This window comes from Lissotriton helveticus, chromosome 8 (assembly GCF_964261635.1).
Source record: "Lissotriton helveticus chromosome 8, aLisHel1.1, whole genome shotgun sequence".
NCBI classification, from domain to species: Eukaryota; Metazoa; Chordata; class Amphibia; order Caudata; family Salamandridae; genus Lissotriton; species Lissotriton helveticus.
Genome location: NC_136069.1, coordinates 1,692,025,041 through 1,692,039,285, shown reverse-complemented (window position 1 = coordinate 1,692,039,285; position 14,245 = coordinate 1,692,025,041). Strand labels below are relative to the sequence as shown.

Below are 14,245 nucleotides of genomic sequence, written 5' to 3'. Positions count from 1 at the left end.
AAGTAAATGTCTTTTCATGTTGTGCCCTTCAGACCCCCTCCCTCCCCCAACTTCAACCGCTGCACAGGATCACTCAACATGACAACAAGGCTCGGCCTGGGAGTCAGGACAAATGCGACTGGAGCCTGCCTGGCCACTGCAGGTGTGGTCTTTTCAAACACGTGCCTGACTAAGTCAGGCACATGTTGCAGATGGAAACAGGATTTACTTAAGGCCAAGGGGAATCTCCAGCACACATCTACAGGTAAAATATAAATACAAAGGAAAGAACTCTAGGCAAAAAGCAGGCATGGATATCACTGTCATGGATGACCGGAACTACATGATTCATATAATCAGGGCTGCACCCAGCTCAGCTGATTGACTCACAGAATAGAGACATGGACCCCACTCCATGAGGGGTGACTGGGGATCAATTGGATCTGTGCTTTCGTGACACAGTCATACAACAAGGGATTGGCGTTAGGTCAAAAATGCAAGCGACTGCACTTGAGCCTGGCCAAAGCAAAGGCCACGAGGTGTCTGTGGTCAGCTCGGTCTCCCCCCGCACCCTTGTTAAAGATTGGTTCACAAAAAGAGGAGACAGGCACTAGTTGAGAAGCCCTGCCCAGCAATGGCAGAAATGGCCAATCACTGCATGGTTTCACAATAATCCATTACAGTTATTGATCATTAAACTGTGTATGGCCAACCCCCCCGCGGTGTCATGCTGTCTACTCCGGAGGCCTAGGCCTGGCAGGCAATCCAGATGCTGCTCCCTTGCTGTTGCACAGGATGAGAGCAACACCAGGATTGGCTGTAGCAGGCAAACTCACCACTTCTTAGGAGACAGGGGGTTGCAGCTTTCATCAGCCCTGAGTCCCTAGTGTGCAGGTAAATAGAGGCCTCTTGTTAGGATTTATGGCTGGCCAGAGAAAGGCAGCTGGCCTACCAGACATGCCCACTTTGGGCCTATGTGAGGTGTCTATCAAAATTAAACCATATCCACCACTGACGCCCGCGGCTGAGGGCTGAGTGCTGTAGGAAAATAAGTGAATGAGGGGCACTGTTATTTTAATTTTTACTAATTAGGCACTGCAAACAGGGGAGTGTAGCAAGTGAACTGTCCCTATCTGGGCCTTAATATTATTTGGGAGTATATCGTCAGATAATTTGGCCTCTGCCCTTTGCAGTTCCTTGATCTCATCCTAGGAAGATAGGGTAATATCTGCAGTAATACTGGCCCCTGGTTTCGGAACTGGGCTTGCCGTTGGTGGTGCACCCGTTGTGCGAATACACAATGGACCTAGCTTTACAAATCTGTTGTTCTTCATGCATGTCAGAATCATCAATAACATAAAAACACTAGACCAGCAACACTCCAAACACCCAGCTTGTGCCTGCGAGCCTGTAGTCAATTGAAAAATAAATTGCCTATGGAACTCTGCCCAGAAACCCAGAAATCTCCCTCTTCAATACCCAGCCCTTAGTACAAATCGCTAGTTAAGCCCTGAGTATAAAATCAAGCAAATGTAAAAACATACTCCAGTAAACATTGTTCAGAGAAACAGTACCACACTCACCAAATGGTGCATGGACATGTAGTGGAGCCAGTTTACAAAGCTGCTGGAATCCTTGCATGTCCGGATCACCAATCATCACAAATAATCAAAAACACAAGAAAGGCACTGTTCAAGACACCTAACTGGTGCACTCAAGTCAGCAGTCAATTAAAAACAAATAAAGAAATTGCCCATCTCATTCTGCCCAGAAATCCTCACTTGTACAGATCAAACACAATACAATAGCGCAAATATAATACGTCAGGGTAAGCGTACATTTGGAAATTTTATCACATGGATGTTGTTATCACATCAATTAATATTAACATTATTAACTTTATCCACTAGATTCAGCATCCGATACTACAGGGACGTACTGGCCATGGTTTTTGCCACAGAAGAAATCAATTCCAATCCCCACCTGTTGCCAAACACCACCCTTGGATTCCGTATTTTCGACTCCTGCATGTCGGAGAGCAGAGCATCTGATGGGGTTCTGGAGCTTCTCTCAGGAAAGACGCGGCTAGTTCCAGGATACAGGTGTCCCACGCGCCCACCACTGGCTGGAATCATCGGAGAATCCCTCTCATCCTTGAGTGTCCCCATGGCCAGGATCATGGGAGTGCTTCACTACCCACAGGTAATGAATAGAAGTATCTTAGATCCAACCAATGGCATGTAAGATCCCATGCTGAGGCTTGAGGTGTGATGTCTCTGGGTGGCTTTTACCAGGTGCTGAATTCCTCCTAAAGACATTTATGCACACACTTTGCACCTGATAAAAGGAAGAGGGTAATATATGCAGAAATCTCCCAGAATCAGGGAACCACATGTGATAATGGACCAGAGCTGTCCAAAATTGGTATCCCCCGGCTCCAAAGTTACAGCTCTGTTTTTCAGCCAACTTTTTCAAGATTGGTCCATGGAAAATATTGATGCTCTTCAAACATTTACAATAATAATAAGATGTGTTTCCTAGATCCGCAGGTAGTTGGCAAGGGTCACATTGGTAACTCATTTGAGGAGGGCGCAGCCTTGTTTGCCTTCACTCCTAGAATTTTCAGTCCGTTGCCCAATTGTTAATCCCATCTTTCCTTAGCTGTTGATGGAACCTCTGGGGCTCGTTCTCAACATGGCTTTGGAGGGCAGGTTCCCTCTTCACTCTGGTGTTCTCAGACAACGCAGGACTTTTGAAATCAGTTTCTACTATCAGAGCAACTCCTACAAAAGAATCACCCAGGGCCTATAAGTCAGCATGGGATACCTGGAGTAGCTAGGAAGAGGTAACAATCCTGTTTTCCCTGAGTTATCAGGTGTTCTGTGTTCTAAATTATCTGCCATCATTAGCAGAGAAACAGAACGCCTATGGATTTATCGCCAGCAAATCAATAAGATGTAGATAAACCAGTTGAAAAGTGTAGGGAATGACAATCGTTTCGTGGTGTACCCCCAGATATTTTGCCCTGCTTTTGCTGGCTGTAGAACTCTGGGCACTGTATCTCTGCTGACCAGTTGTGAAGTGCCTGTGACCCCATTTTAAAATGGTTTACATGGTACACTCCTAATTGAAATATTTAACTTACTTATAAGTCCCTAATATACGGTATAAGGTGTACCTAGGGTATGTTATGTAAGATAAATGTCACTAGTGGACTAAAGCACGTATTGTACTACCCACTACAGTGGCAATGCCAGCATGGCTTCAGGCCTACCATAGTAGCTTAATTGTAGCACTGTATAAACTGCACTTTAACTGACCTAACTTTTTTATATAAATCAGTCACCCCTATGTAAGCCTTGTAGCCACTATTTAATAGTCAGACATGGAGAAATGTACTGTTAACATGCTCTAATAGTGGTTGACTGACAAAACATTGATGTAAAAAATATCAATGTTAAAAATATTGACAACAAAAATATTGACTCCTATACTCAAACAGGTAAGTACAAAACAATTGACTGAAAAATATTGATGTAAAAAATATGGATGTATAAAATATAAACTTTTATATACATATCAAAAATATATATTACATAAATGAAATATTAAATATAATATTAACAACATAAAATAAATGTAATATACATTTTAATGAAATATAACAAATGAACGTAATAAAAAATAAACACACAAACATAATAATTTATACATATAAAAACAAAAAACAATTAATAAACTATTATTTTTAACTTATGTTAAAAGTTTAAAATAATATACAAAATACAAATATATATTAATGATTAGAATAAACAAAAATCTATAATAAATTAAAACATTAAACTAGTAGAAAAATATTGGAATACAGAGAGGTAAAAAATACTATTTCCACTCCAATGAGTGCAACAGTAGGGAAAGTGCTGAAAAGCAGAGGGGTAAAAATTACTATTGCCACTCCAGTGAGGGCAACAGTGGGGAAATTGCTGGATAGTGGAGAAGTAAAAATTACTATTCCAAATTCAGTGAGTGCAACAGTAGGGAAAGTGCTGGATAGCGGAGGGGTCAAATTTAGTATTCCTACTTCAGTGAGAGCAACAGTAGGGAAAGTGCTGGCTGCTGGAGGGGTAACATTTACTATTCCAACTCCAGTGAGTGCAACAGTAGGAAAAGTGCTGGATAGCGGAAGGGTTGCTACAAATATTATATAAAATAAAAAATTAAAAATAATTATTTTAAACAGGAAAATATTTACAAACCCAATAAATATATAAAAACATACATTTATTTATTTTATTTCCTCCCCTATAACACCACACCAACAATAAAACACTTCAACATTGTGTAAAACATTTATTTCTATAATTAACATAATTAATGATCAATTAACCATATTATTAATAACAAAAACTAATAAACATTGATTGACTACAAACACTTTAACACTATTATATCCACAACACACACCTAAATTAAAGCATAAAATAATAAAACACAATTAAAACTTATTTTTAAATTAAAAATGTTTACTATTAGCAACTAATAATTAAATAATTGAAATGTATTTAATACCCACCCTTTACCCCTATAAAAGTAAAAACCAAGCACAAAAAATTAACAATTACTCAAAATAAATATCAAATAATTAGCATTAATTAACAACTATATGTTAATTATTTAAACACAAATTACTTCCCAGCCTTTACTCCTATAAACACCAAAACACACACCTAAGATTAACTACACAATCACCATAATGAATTACCAATTAATTATTTAAAATGAATTAACAACTAATTAATAAATCATAAATTAAAAATAAATTACTTCTCACCCTTTACACCTAAAACATCACAACCCACACCCAAATTATTTACACAACTACCATAATTAATTACCAATTAATTAATTAAAATGAATGTACATCCAATTATTAAATAATGAACTAAAAATAAACTACCTCCCACCCTTTACTGCTATAAACACCACAATATACAACTAAAGTTAATACACAATTACCATAAATATTTACCAATTAATTAATTAAAATGGATTAACAACCAATTATTTATCAATTAGTAATACATTACTTTACACATTTAACACTATAACATCTCAATTAAACAAATATTAATAAATAACTAAATAATCAATAAATGTTATATAATTAAATTACTTCCTGCTCTTTTCCCTAATAAACCCATAACTAAAAAAGCAAAATTCAAATAAAAAATGTAATACCTACTAAAAATATAAACATATATTAAAAATAAAAACATTCTTATCCAAAAAAATACATCACATACATGTATAATATATACTAAAAGACATAACATTAATAAAAAAATAAAAATGTTAACAACTATAGGGTCTATTACGATGGCGGGTGGACTTTGTCTGCCCACCACCATAACGGTAAGCGGGACTGACCGCCAGAGGTGCGGCGGTCCCGCAGGACCTGCCGCAATGCAACATTGGCATGTTGTGCATTTGCATGCACAACGTGACAGGCATTGCGCACTGCCTGCCACCTTGTGCATGCCAGTAAGTGCAGGCATCCACCTTACGAGGTCTCGCAACCAGCCCTCAAAGGCATTCTCTGCATGCCTTTCCACAGAGGAGTCTCCGCATTGGAAAGGCATTTCACCGCAGGCATGCTAATATGGATAGTTGTGCCTGCAAGGCACCACCACCATATTGGCTGCCTTTTACTCCCAGCCGGCAATGCGACCGGCGGGAAAGCGGCGGATGGTCTTTCCGTCCACCCCGGTGCCCCTCGCCATACTAATATGGAAGGGAGAATATAGATATTTGGCAAGCGGATCGCCCCCGCCGGGCCGGCGGTGGTAGTCTGCCAGATATCCGAATAGGTGCCTACATTGTTTCAAATTATATTAAACACTTCAATATTTTTGAAATCGATATTACTTACCTTAAGTCGATAATATTGACCACGATATTCTTGCTGTCAATATTTCTGACCCACGATATTAATGACTTACTCATTATTCTGTCTCTGCACCCCTAACTGTGACTACCACTCAACAGTTATTTTTTACTGCTGCATGCCTAGCTATCCTATGTAGAAAACATTGCGTACAGATTAAAATACTAATCCTGTATATCAGGAATTAGAGCAGCCAGAAAAATAATTAACACCTATTTTTCTGCAATCTTCAAATAAGAGCTTTGAGGTAATCATACTGTAAAGCAAAGAGGACGTGCTAAAAATGGATACAGTGGCCTGTGAAAAAAGAACTGGGACTTCTTCCGTCACTGGTTATAGCACAGGATAAATTTGGCACCTTAGCTCCACCCCCTTAAAGCATTCCTGGACTTTGGAATATTACACCGGAAGAAGACTATGTTGGAAGAAAGAAGGCTCCTGACTTCTGTCTGGTATCCAGAGAACGGAACTACTCTCCAAATTGTATGCGGCTGACCACCTGAATGGCTTCTTCATGAGCCCAAATAGTCATGTGGAGAAGTGTGACTCACTGGTTAGAGCAGCAGACTCTGAAGCAGAGATCAGGCCCGGGACCAGGGTTCAAGTCCCGACGCAGCAGGGTCTTGGGCTCAATATCCGCGGACTCGATAATTCTCGCCTCGGCGACTACTCTAATCATGGGTCTGATCCAGCGGCCTATATGAAATATATCATAAACAACGGTACCTAACTCTATAACCTACTTCATAATACACCACTCTAACTCATGGACCCATTAACCAAATATGACATATTTTGGCCTACTGAATCAGGTGGTCAAATTAAACCTATATACTATATAATATATACATCTATATACATCCGCGGTAAATGATGACAACATATGAACAAACCTAACTATTTAAATGACCACCATGGCGATGACATCTAGCTAATAGTAACCTGCGCTTCTGAATAACCAAGACCAGCTTGAGTTCAAAAGTAAGATTTTATTAACTAATTGTAGATAATTCAAAATATAGTTTCATAAATGTAATTTTATTAGCATTTAAGCAAATATGAATGAAAAGTATCATGAGAAAATATAGTTTAAGCAAGAAAATATAAGTTTAGCATTTCTAAAACCTAAGTCCCTAACTGAGCTAAAATAAATGGAAATAAAGTAAAGTTCTTTGAGGATTCTTACGTGCTCCACGCAATGTCCAACAGCACGACACCCTCATCGGAAAGTCAGAAAGCAGCAGCCAGCCCATCCCTAGGGGCATGGACTTTTTATACCTTTCTATGCTAGCTAATCTAAGTAAAGGAAAATTTTCTGCAAACAACGATGTCCGATTGGTCCAAGAGTGACAAGTGACATGTCACCCACATTTCAAAACTTCCATTAGGTCATATTCTTTAGGACCATTGTCTTTCTTGTACGTGTTCCAAAACTTCCTTAGTTTGCAACAATTTTTAGGCAACTGTTCTCACTGACTCCATTCCACTTCCGCGGATGCCAAATAATCAAAATTGTTCTTTTCTACCGGTTTCTGACCTTGGCCACGTCCGACAGAATGATGACAACACATCAGCTTTTGTTCAGTGAATGCGACTTTGACGAACACTTTTTTTCAAAATGGACATCTCGTGCTCCTTGCAGAAGTAAAATTCATCTTTTAGCAAACTCGAGCAAACTAGGCCCAAAAGCAGGCAACTTATTTTTCTAGTATAAAACAAACACAAGAAAAGTATTAATGTAAGAATTGTCATTTATTCTGTATCCACCCTTCATTTACTAATTGATTAACCCACCCAATTAGTCTAATGTTACCTAGCACCAAGCAACATATAAGCAGCATTTCATATCTACCAGTCTTCATGAATCCATGAAACCTTATGTGCACCTAGAATAGTAGAAATGACATCACATAGACAAGGAAAGCAAAATAAGCACATGACACTTTTAAATTTGCTGCAGTTAATAATGACAAAACGAAAACGACAAAATTAATTTATTATTTTGCACGAACAAAAGATGCAACATTTACGCACGTTTATGAGCACACATGTTACCAACCCCATGTAATGAGTTTAATCTAGGTTGTATTAGCAAAACATATCACAAATCATTAATTTTATTATTTATGTTATGGAAATGTGACTTCACGAGTTCAAACAGATTTCTGTTTTCTATCTCGCTCCATCAACTCCCTCATCTGGTGATTAACAAATCACCACACCACCACCCAAAATTTGGAAATTTAGTCTTCTTAGAAAATGATTCAAATTCATCTGTGTCAGTATTTCTAAAAATCTGTTTCTGCAAAATCCTTGCAATTATCATAACGAGCTCTGTGTAATTCTTGTAACTCAATCTCCCTCTCCTCTTCCTTTTTGAGTTTATAAATTCTTTTCTTTTCCTTCATTTGTTTCTTTCTTTTGTGCAACAAACATCCAATTTTTGTCAAAATAAAAATGAATATTATCACAATCAAAGGTGCCAAAATCTTGCCAAGAACTGAACTTCCAATGTCATGGAACCAGTTTTTAATTGCTTGGAATCTTTTTGAAAGTCTTTCTGTAAAATCTTCTTCTTCTAATGGAATTATCTCTGAATGCATCTCTGTGATGTTTTTAATGTACATCTCAATGTTCTTGCTCTCGTCAGGGATATATGTGCAACAATGTTGCACATGCAAAATGCCACAGACTCCTCCCTCTTTTGCTAGGAGTATGTCTAAAGCAAGGCGATCTTGAATCACCATAGATCTGATTGCAATGACCTCAATGTTCACTAATTGGAAACCATCAGCTGTATCTGTTGACAATCTGTCAACAATTGTGGACAATTTTATGATTCTCCCTGCATTTAAGGTTATACCTACAAAAGGTATCACTGCTTGAAAAATATCTCCCAAAACGTCTGTGAAAGTTTCTCTTTTGACCCTATTTACATAGTTGTGAATTTTGAACAATCCTTCCGAATCTCTGTCAACATGGAACACTTTGGGAAAAACAATCCCAACATAACAAGTTCCATACCAATGGTCAGGAAGGTTGTAGTAAGCCTTATCACCACAAACAAAATAAATCCCAGGAAAGATTGGATCTTTTCCACCTTTGAATCCCCAACCTCCCATGATCTGATAAGTATCTTCACAATTACTTGCACCCACAAAATAGTTATCAAAAAGTGTATTATCTCTTCTAATGCAAAGCTTACCACTAATTGGTTTGTCTATGTGTATTGCAACATTTTCAAGCATTTTGCCATTAAGCTTCTCATCCTCCTTCTGCCAGAACCTGGACTTAGTCTGCTTGACTATTTCATTTCTCTTGTAAATTGCTCTCCTCTCTTCAACCAGGTTCAAAAACTTCTTTCCTTCAGCACTAAGTTTGCAAGTTAAATTGTTCTTGTAAGCATACTCATAGGTGAGTTCATTAGTAACAAGGAAAAATTCCCTCATCTGTTTGGCTGTCTTATGCTTATTCAAAGCACCCTCAATTTTTAGATTTGCGAAAATCTCGTCAAAATCTGAATAATAGTATTCTAAACGTCCGGTCTGATAGAACAAACTAGCTAACACACTACAAGTCACACCATATGTAAGAGGAAGCATATTGTATGTTACTCCCTCGGAAACAGAAGCAGGTAACTTGACACAGACATAGCAGTCTTTTGCATCCATTACCTTGACATATTCACTCAAAAGCTTTGTGAATGTATTGCTTGAAAAATCACTAATAGATTTGTCTTGATGAATGTTAGGTTGATGATCAATAACTTTGCCAGTTACACTATGTTTGTTTTGACTAACTGAAGCTATGCTTGTCATGTTAACTTTATGAAAATCTTTGTGAAACTCAAATGGAATAATAACAGCTAAAACTACCCAGAGCAGAATTAAAATGAGCAAACACACCAGAGTCATCTTACAGCATCTCCTAAAAATGGAACATCTCGAAGTATTCTGCTCCATAACGTAAGGCATCTTTGATTAGTATTGCCTTAAAACAAAAAAACTATTTTAAAAATGAAATAATTAATTTTGTATTTACACCCCCCTTTTTAAAATATATATATATATATTTTTTTTTTTTTAAACCCTAACAGTATTTCTTTGACCTTATGTCACAAGTAAGTCCTCAACTAAACAACTTTTCTTCGACCTTGTGTCACCTAACAAGATTTCTTCAGCCTTTTGCCAAAAATTAAAAACTCAAAAATCCAATTAAAATTTTATATTTCAATCATTGTCACTAATTTCTTCAATTTCTCCTTCTTCTTGACTACTATCGTAAATGTCAATAACAGGTGGAATTACTAGATAAGTCCACTCAGGAGATTTGTATTTCTGATTCGGCCTTTTAATCCTCTTTCCTTTTCTTGTCACAACTTCGATTCTTCTTCCAACTCCAACTTCCTTTCCAGAACCCTTTTGACTACTGATTTCTTCCACCTGGTCCTTCGGTTTTTTGATCAACCTGACTCTCAATCTTCCACCAGGCCAGTAATCCGCTTTTCTCACGAATTTTCTCTTTGGTTCTGAAGCATTTGTCTCCGACTTCCAAGATCTTTTCTTGGCACTTCCACTTTCACCATCCACGTCACTTTCTTCAGTTTCACAGTCTGAAACTTCAATTATTGACTCAGGAACGTCTCTATTCGGCAGTTTCACTCCTTCAGGAACTATGCTTTGTCTTCCATCACTGGTACTCGGTAATTCGTCTTCCTCTTCTTCTTCAATTACCTCCAACTTCCCAGATTCTGGACTTCTGTTCCTTACTTCAGAGCTTAACTTCTGCTTTTCGATACTCTCCTGGTCAGAAATCTCTTTTGATTCGGCCTCTCTGTCTTCAATGGAACTCACTCCATTAATCTCCTTGACTGAGTCCTCAGTCGTTTTTCCCTTTGATAGATTCTCTTCTTCCCCTGAATCTATTTCAATTATCTCAAGATCTTTCCTTGTTAGTTCTCCATTCACAGGCACAAGTTCCAGATGTCGACCCCCTTGTCGATCTTCAGAATCTGGATTTGTTTCACCTTCTACTTCAGAATCAGAATCATCTGTAGTATCACTTTCAACATCAGAACTATCAGGAGTTGGTACTGGAATAGTGTGACTAGGATGAATCCACCGTTTCAATCCTCTGCATTTCACAGCATTTGTAGTGACCAGAATTATTTGTCTAGGTTTCTGCCACCTAGGAGCCAGACAATTTCTTCTCCGATGTACTTTTGTTCTCACCCAATCACCAGGTCTCAAATCATGTGTTAGAACTTTCTCATTTGATTGTGCTTCAGTTCCCACCTGATTAGACACAGAAGTCACTATGTCAGATAACCTTTTACAGTAATCCAAAATAGCACTGTCATTTATGCTCAATAATTTGCCTACAGGTACAAAAGCTTGCCTCATGACTCTTCCCATCAGTATTTCATGAGGACTCAAACCTGTCTTCTTATCAGGTGTACTTCTCAATGACATTAGAACAAGTGGAAGAGCATCAGTCCACTTTACACCTGTTTCCAAACACATTTTTCCAATTCTGTTTTTAATTGTCCCATTAATTTGTTCAACCACCCCAGATGCCTCTGGTCTGTATGCACAGTGTATTTTCTGCTCAATGCTTAATGCCTCACATATTAGCTTCATCAGTTTGTTATCAAAATGGCTTCCTCCATCACTCTCAATAGTGACTGGAAAACCGTACCTTGGGATAATTTCTCTGAGTAGCAGTTTCGCCACTGTGATTGAATCACAATGTCGTGTAGGGAAATCTTCCACCCATCTTGAAAACAAACAAACAATCACAAGAACATATTTCAAACAATTGTGTAAGGGCATTTCAATGAAATCCATCTGCAACCTGGTAAAGGGACCACCCTCTCGACCAATTATCCCTGTACCCACAACTGATTTTCTGTTTGGGTTCATTTGTTGGCATGACAAACACCTTTGACAAAAAGACTCTGCAATGGTTCTAAATTTAGTATTGAACCAAGTCTCTCGGAAAAGTCTAATCATAGAATCTCTTCCAAGGTGAGCTGGGCCATGATACAATCTGGCCATATCAGCAATCAAACAATTTGGTAAAACTACTCTGCCATCTTTATAGACCCACACTCCATCTTCTTCACGTGGTCTACAATCTGATCTTAACCACTGATCTTTTTCATCATCGTCTGCTTCATTTTGTAAATCCCTAATCTCATGCCATGTTTCTACAACTGTTGTTAGCATTAATGAATTTGAATCAGTTTCTTTACTCTTTTCCCGATTGTATGCACAACATTTTCCTGCCCAGTACTTTGCTGTCTCATCTGCATAGGCATTGCCTTTTGAGATGTAATCCACCTCTTTTGTGTGTGCTGCACACTTCACAATTGCGATTTCTTTCGGCAACTGTATGGCTTCAATTAATCTTTAGATGAAAACTGCATTTTTAATTGGTGACCCTGCTGAGGTCAAATAACCTCTCTGAGACCAGAGCTGTCCATAATCATGTACAACTCCGTACCCATACTGACTATCAGTAATGATGGTAACTCTTATGTCCTTTGACACTTCACAAGCACGAATCAAAGCAATCAATTCAGCTACTTGAGCCGACCGAATTCCTTCAAGACATGATGCTTCTTTCACATCTGCAACTGTACAGACTGAGTATGATGCTTTTAAAACACCTCCCTCTGTCCTCAGACAGGAGCCATCCACAAAGTAGACAACATCTGATTCAGGCAAAGGTACATCTTTAATGTCCTGCCTTGGTTTGGTGCAAAACTCCATGACATCCAAACACTCATGTTCCACTTCATTTTCATCAATAATTTCTGAATCAGGCAGCAATGTAGAAGGATTCAGACTCAAACATCTTGAAATGGAAACATTATCTGCTCCTAGTATGATTTTCTCATACTTGGTCAATCTGCTGCTTGTTAAATGCTGAGTTTTACCTCTTGTCAGTAATATTTCAACCGAATGAGGTACAAAAACCTTCACAGGAAACCCCATATTGATTCCTTCACTCTGCTCAAGACTGACACTTGTAGCTGCAACTGCTTTTAAACATCCTGGCAATGCTTTTGCAATGGGATCAAGAACTGCAGAGAAGTATGCAATAGGTTTCTTTAGATTCCCATGTCTCTGAATCAACACAGACAATGCACATCCTTCTCTCTCACTGCAATACAGTTCAAAATCTTTCTCATAATTCGGCATACCCAAAGCAGGAGCTTGACATAAGCTCTTTTTCAGGTTCTCAAAAGATTCCATCTCAGCTTCATTGAGAATAATTGGATCTTTCACATCAGACCTTGTCAGTCTCTGTAGTGGTTTTGCAATTACCGAAAATCCACTTATCCATTGTCGACAGTAACCAACCATTCCCAAAAACATTCTAAGCTGTCGCTGTGTTCTTGGAGGTTGCATTGCTTGAATCATTTTTATTCTCTCAACTGTCACCTGTCTTTTTCCCTTTGCAATTCTGTGACCAAGATATTTCACTTCTTGTTCGCAAAACTGTAATTTTGCTGGGGACACTTTATGTCCCTCATCTGCAAGATGATTCAAAAGTATAATTGTGTCTGTCACACAATTTTCTCTCGTTTTAGCAGCTATCAACAAGTCGTCAATATACTGCACCAACGTAGACCTACCAGGTAAGTCTAAATTCTCCAAAGATCTTTTCAACAGCTCATTAAAGATAGAAGGACTCTCTGTATACCCCTGGGGGATTCTACACCATGCGAGGGTCCTACTCTGGAATCTGAAAGCGAAAATTTCCTGACTCTCTGGATGTAAAGGAACAGTAAAGAATGCATTGCAAAGATCAATGACAGGGTACCATTCCGCATCATGTGGAATCTGATACAAAATAACTGCTGGATTTGGAACCACAGGGCAACATGGAACAACAATCTGATTAACTTTTCTCAAATCCTGAACTATCCTGTACGTTCCATTCGACTTTTTAATTCCCATAATCGGCGAATTACAATGGCTACTCTCAATTTCTTTTAAAACACCTTGTTTAATGAATTTCTCAATCACAGGTATGACTCCCTCTATTGTTTCTGCTTTCATTTTGTACTGTGGAATATTAGGAAATTCTATTCCCTGCTTTAGTGCGATTTTTACTGGATCAACATGTTTCATCAGACCCATCTCATTTCCAGACAAATCCCAAATTTCAGATTTCACTGTTTCCTTGAGCTCTTCAGGCAAATTTTCTTTTTCAAACGTAGGAAATAATTTTGTTTCCTCCGTTTCCATTAGCATCATTGTCATCCTGTACAAGCCATCCTCTTCCATTGTTTGTAATTCGACTCCTTCAGGA

At 38.3% G+C, this 14,245-nt stretch overlaps 1 protein-coding gene across 1 annotated transcript in view; it reads left to right on the top strand.

Annotated features, from left to right (window-relative positions):
* LOC144774108 (vomeronasal type-2 receptor 26-like) overlaps positions 1-14,245 on the top strand; it is an 81,877-nt gene that overhangs the window by 20,672 nt on the left and 46,960 nt on the right. Inside the window, exon 3 of the mRNA XM_078659134.1 lies at positions 1,890-2,181. Within this exon, the coding sequence (XP_078515260.1) occupies positions 1,890-2,181 (292 nt within the window). The remainder of the gene's footprint in view (positions 1-1,889; positions 2,182-14,245) is intronic.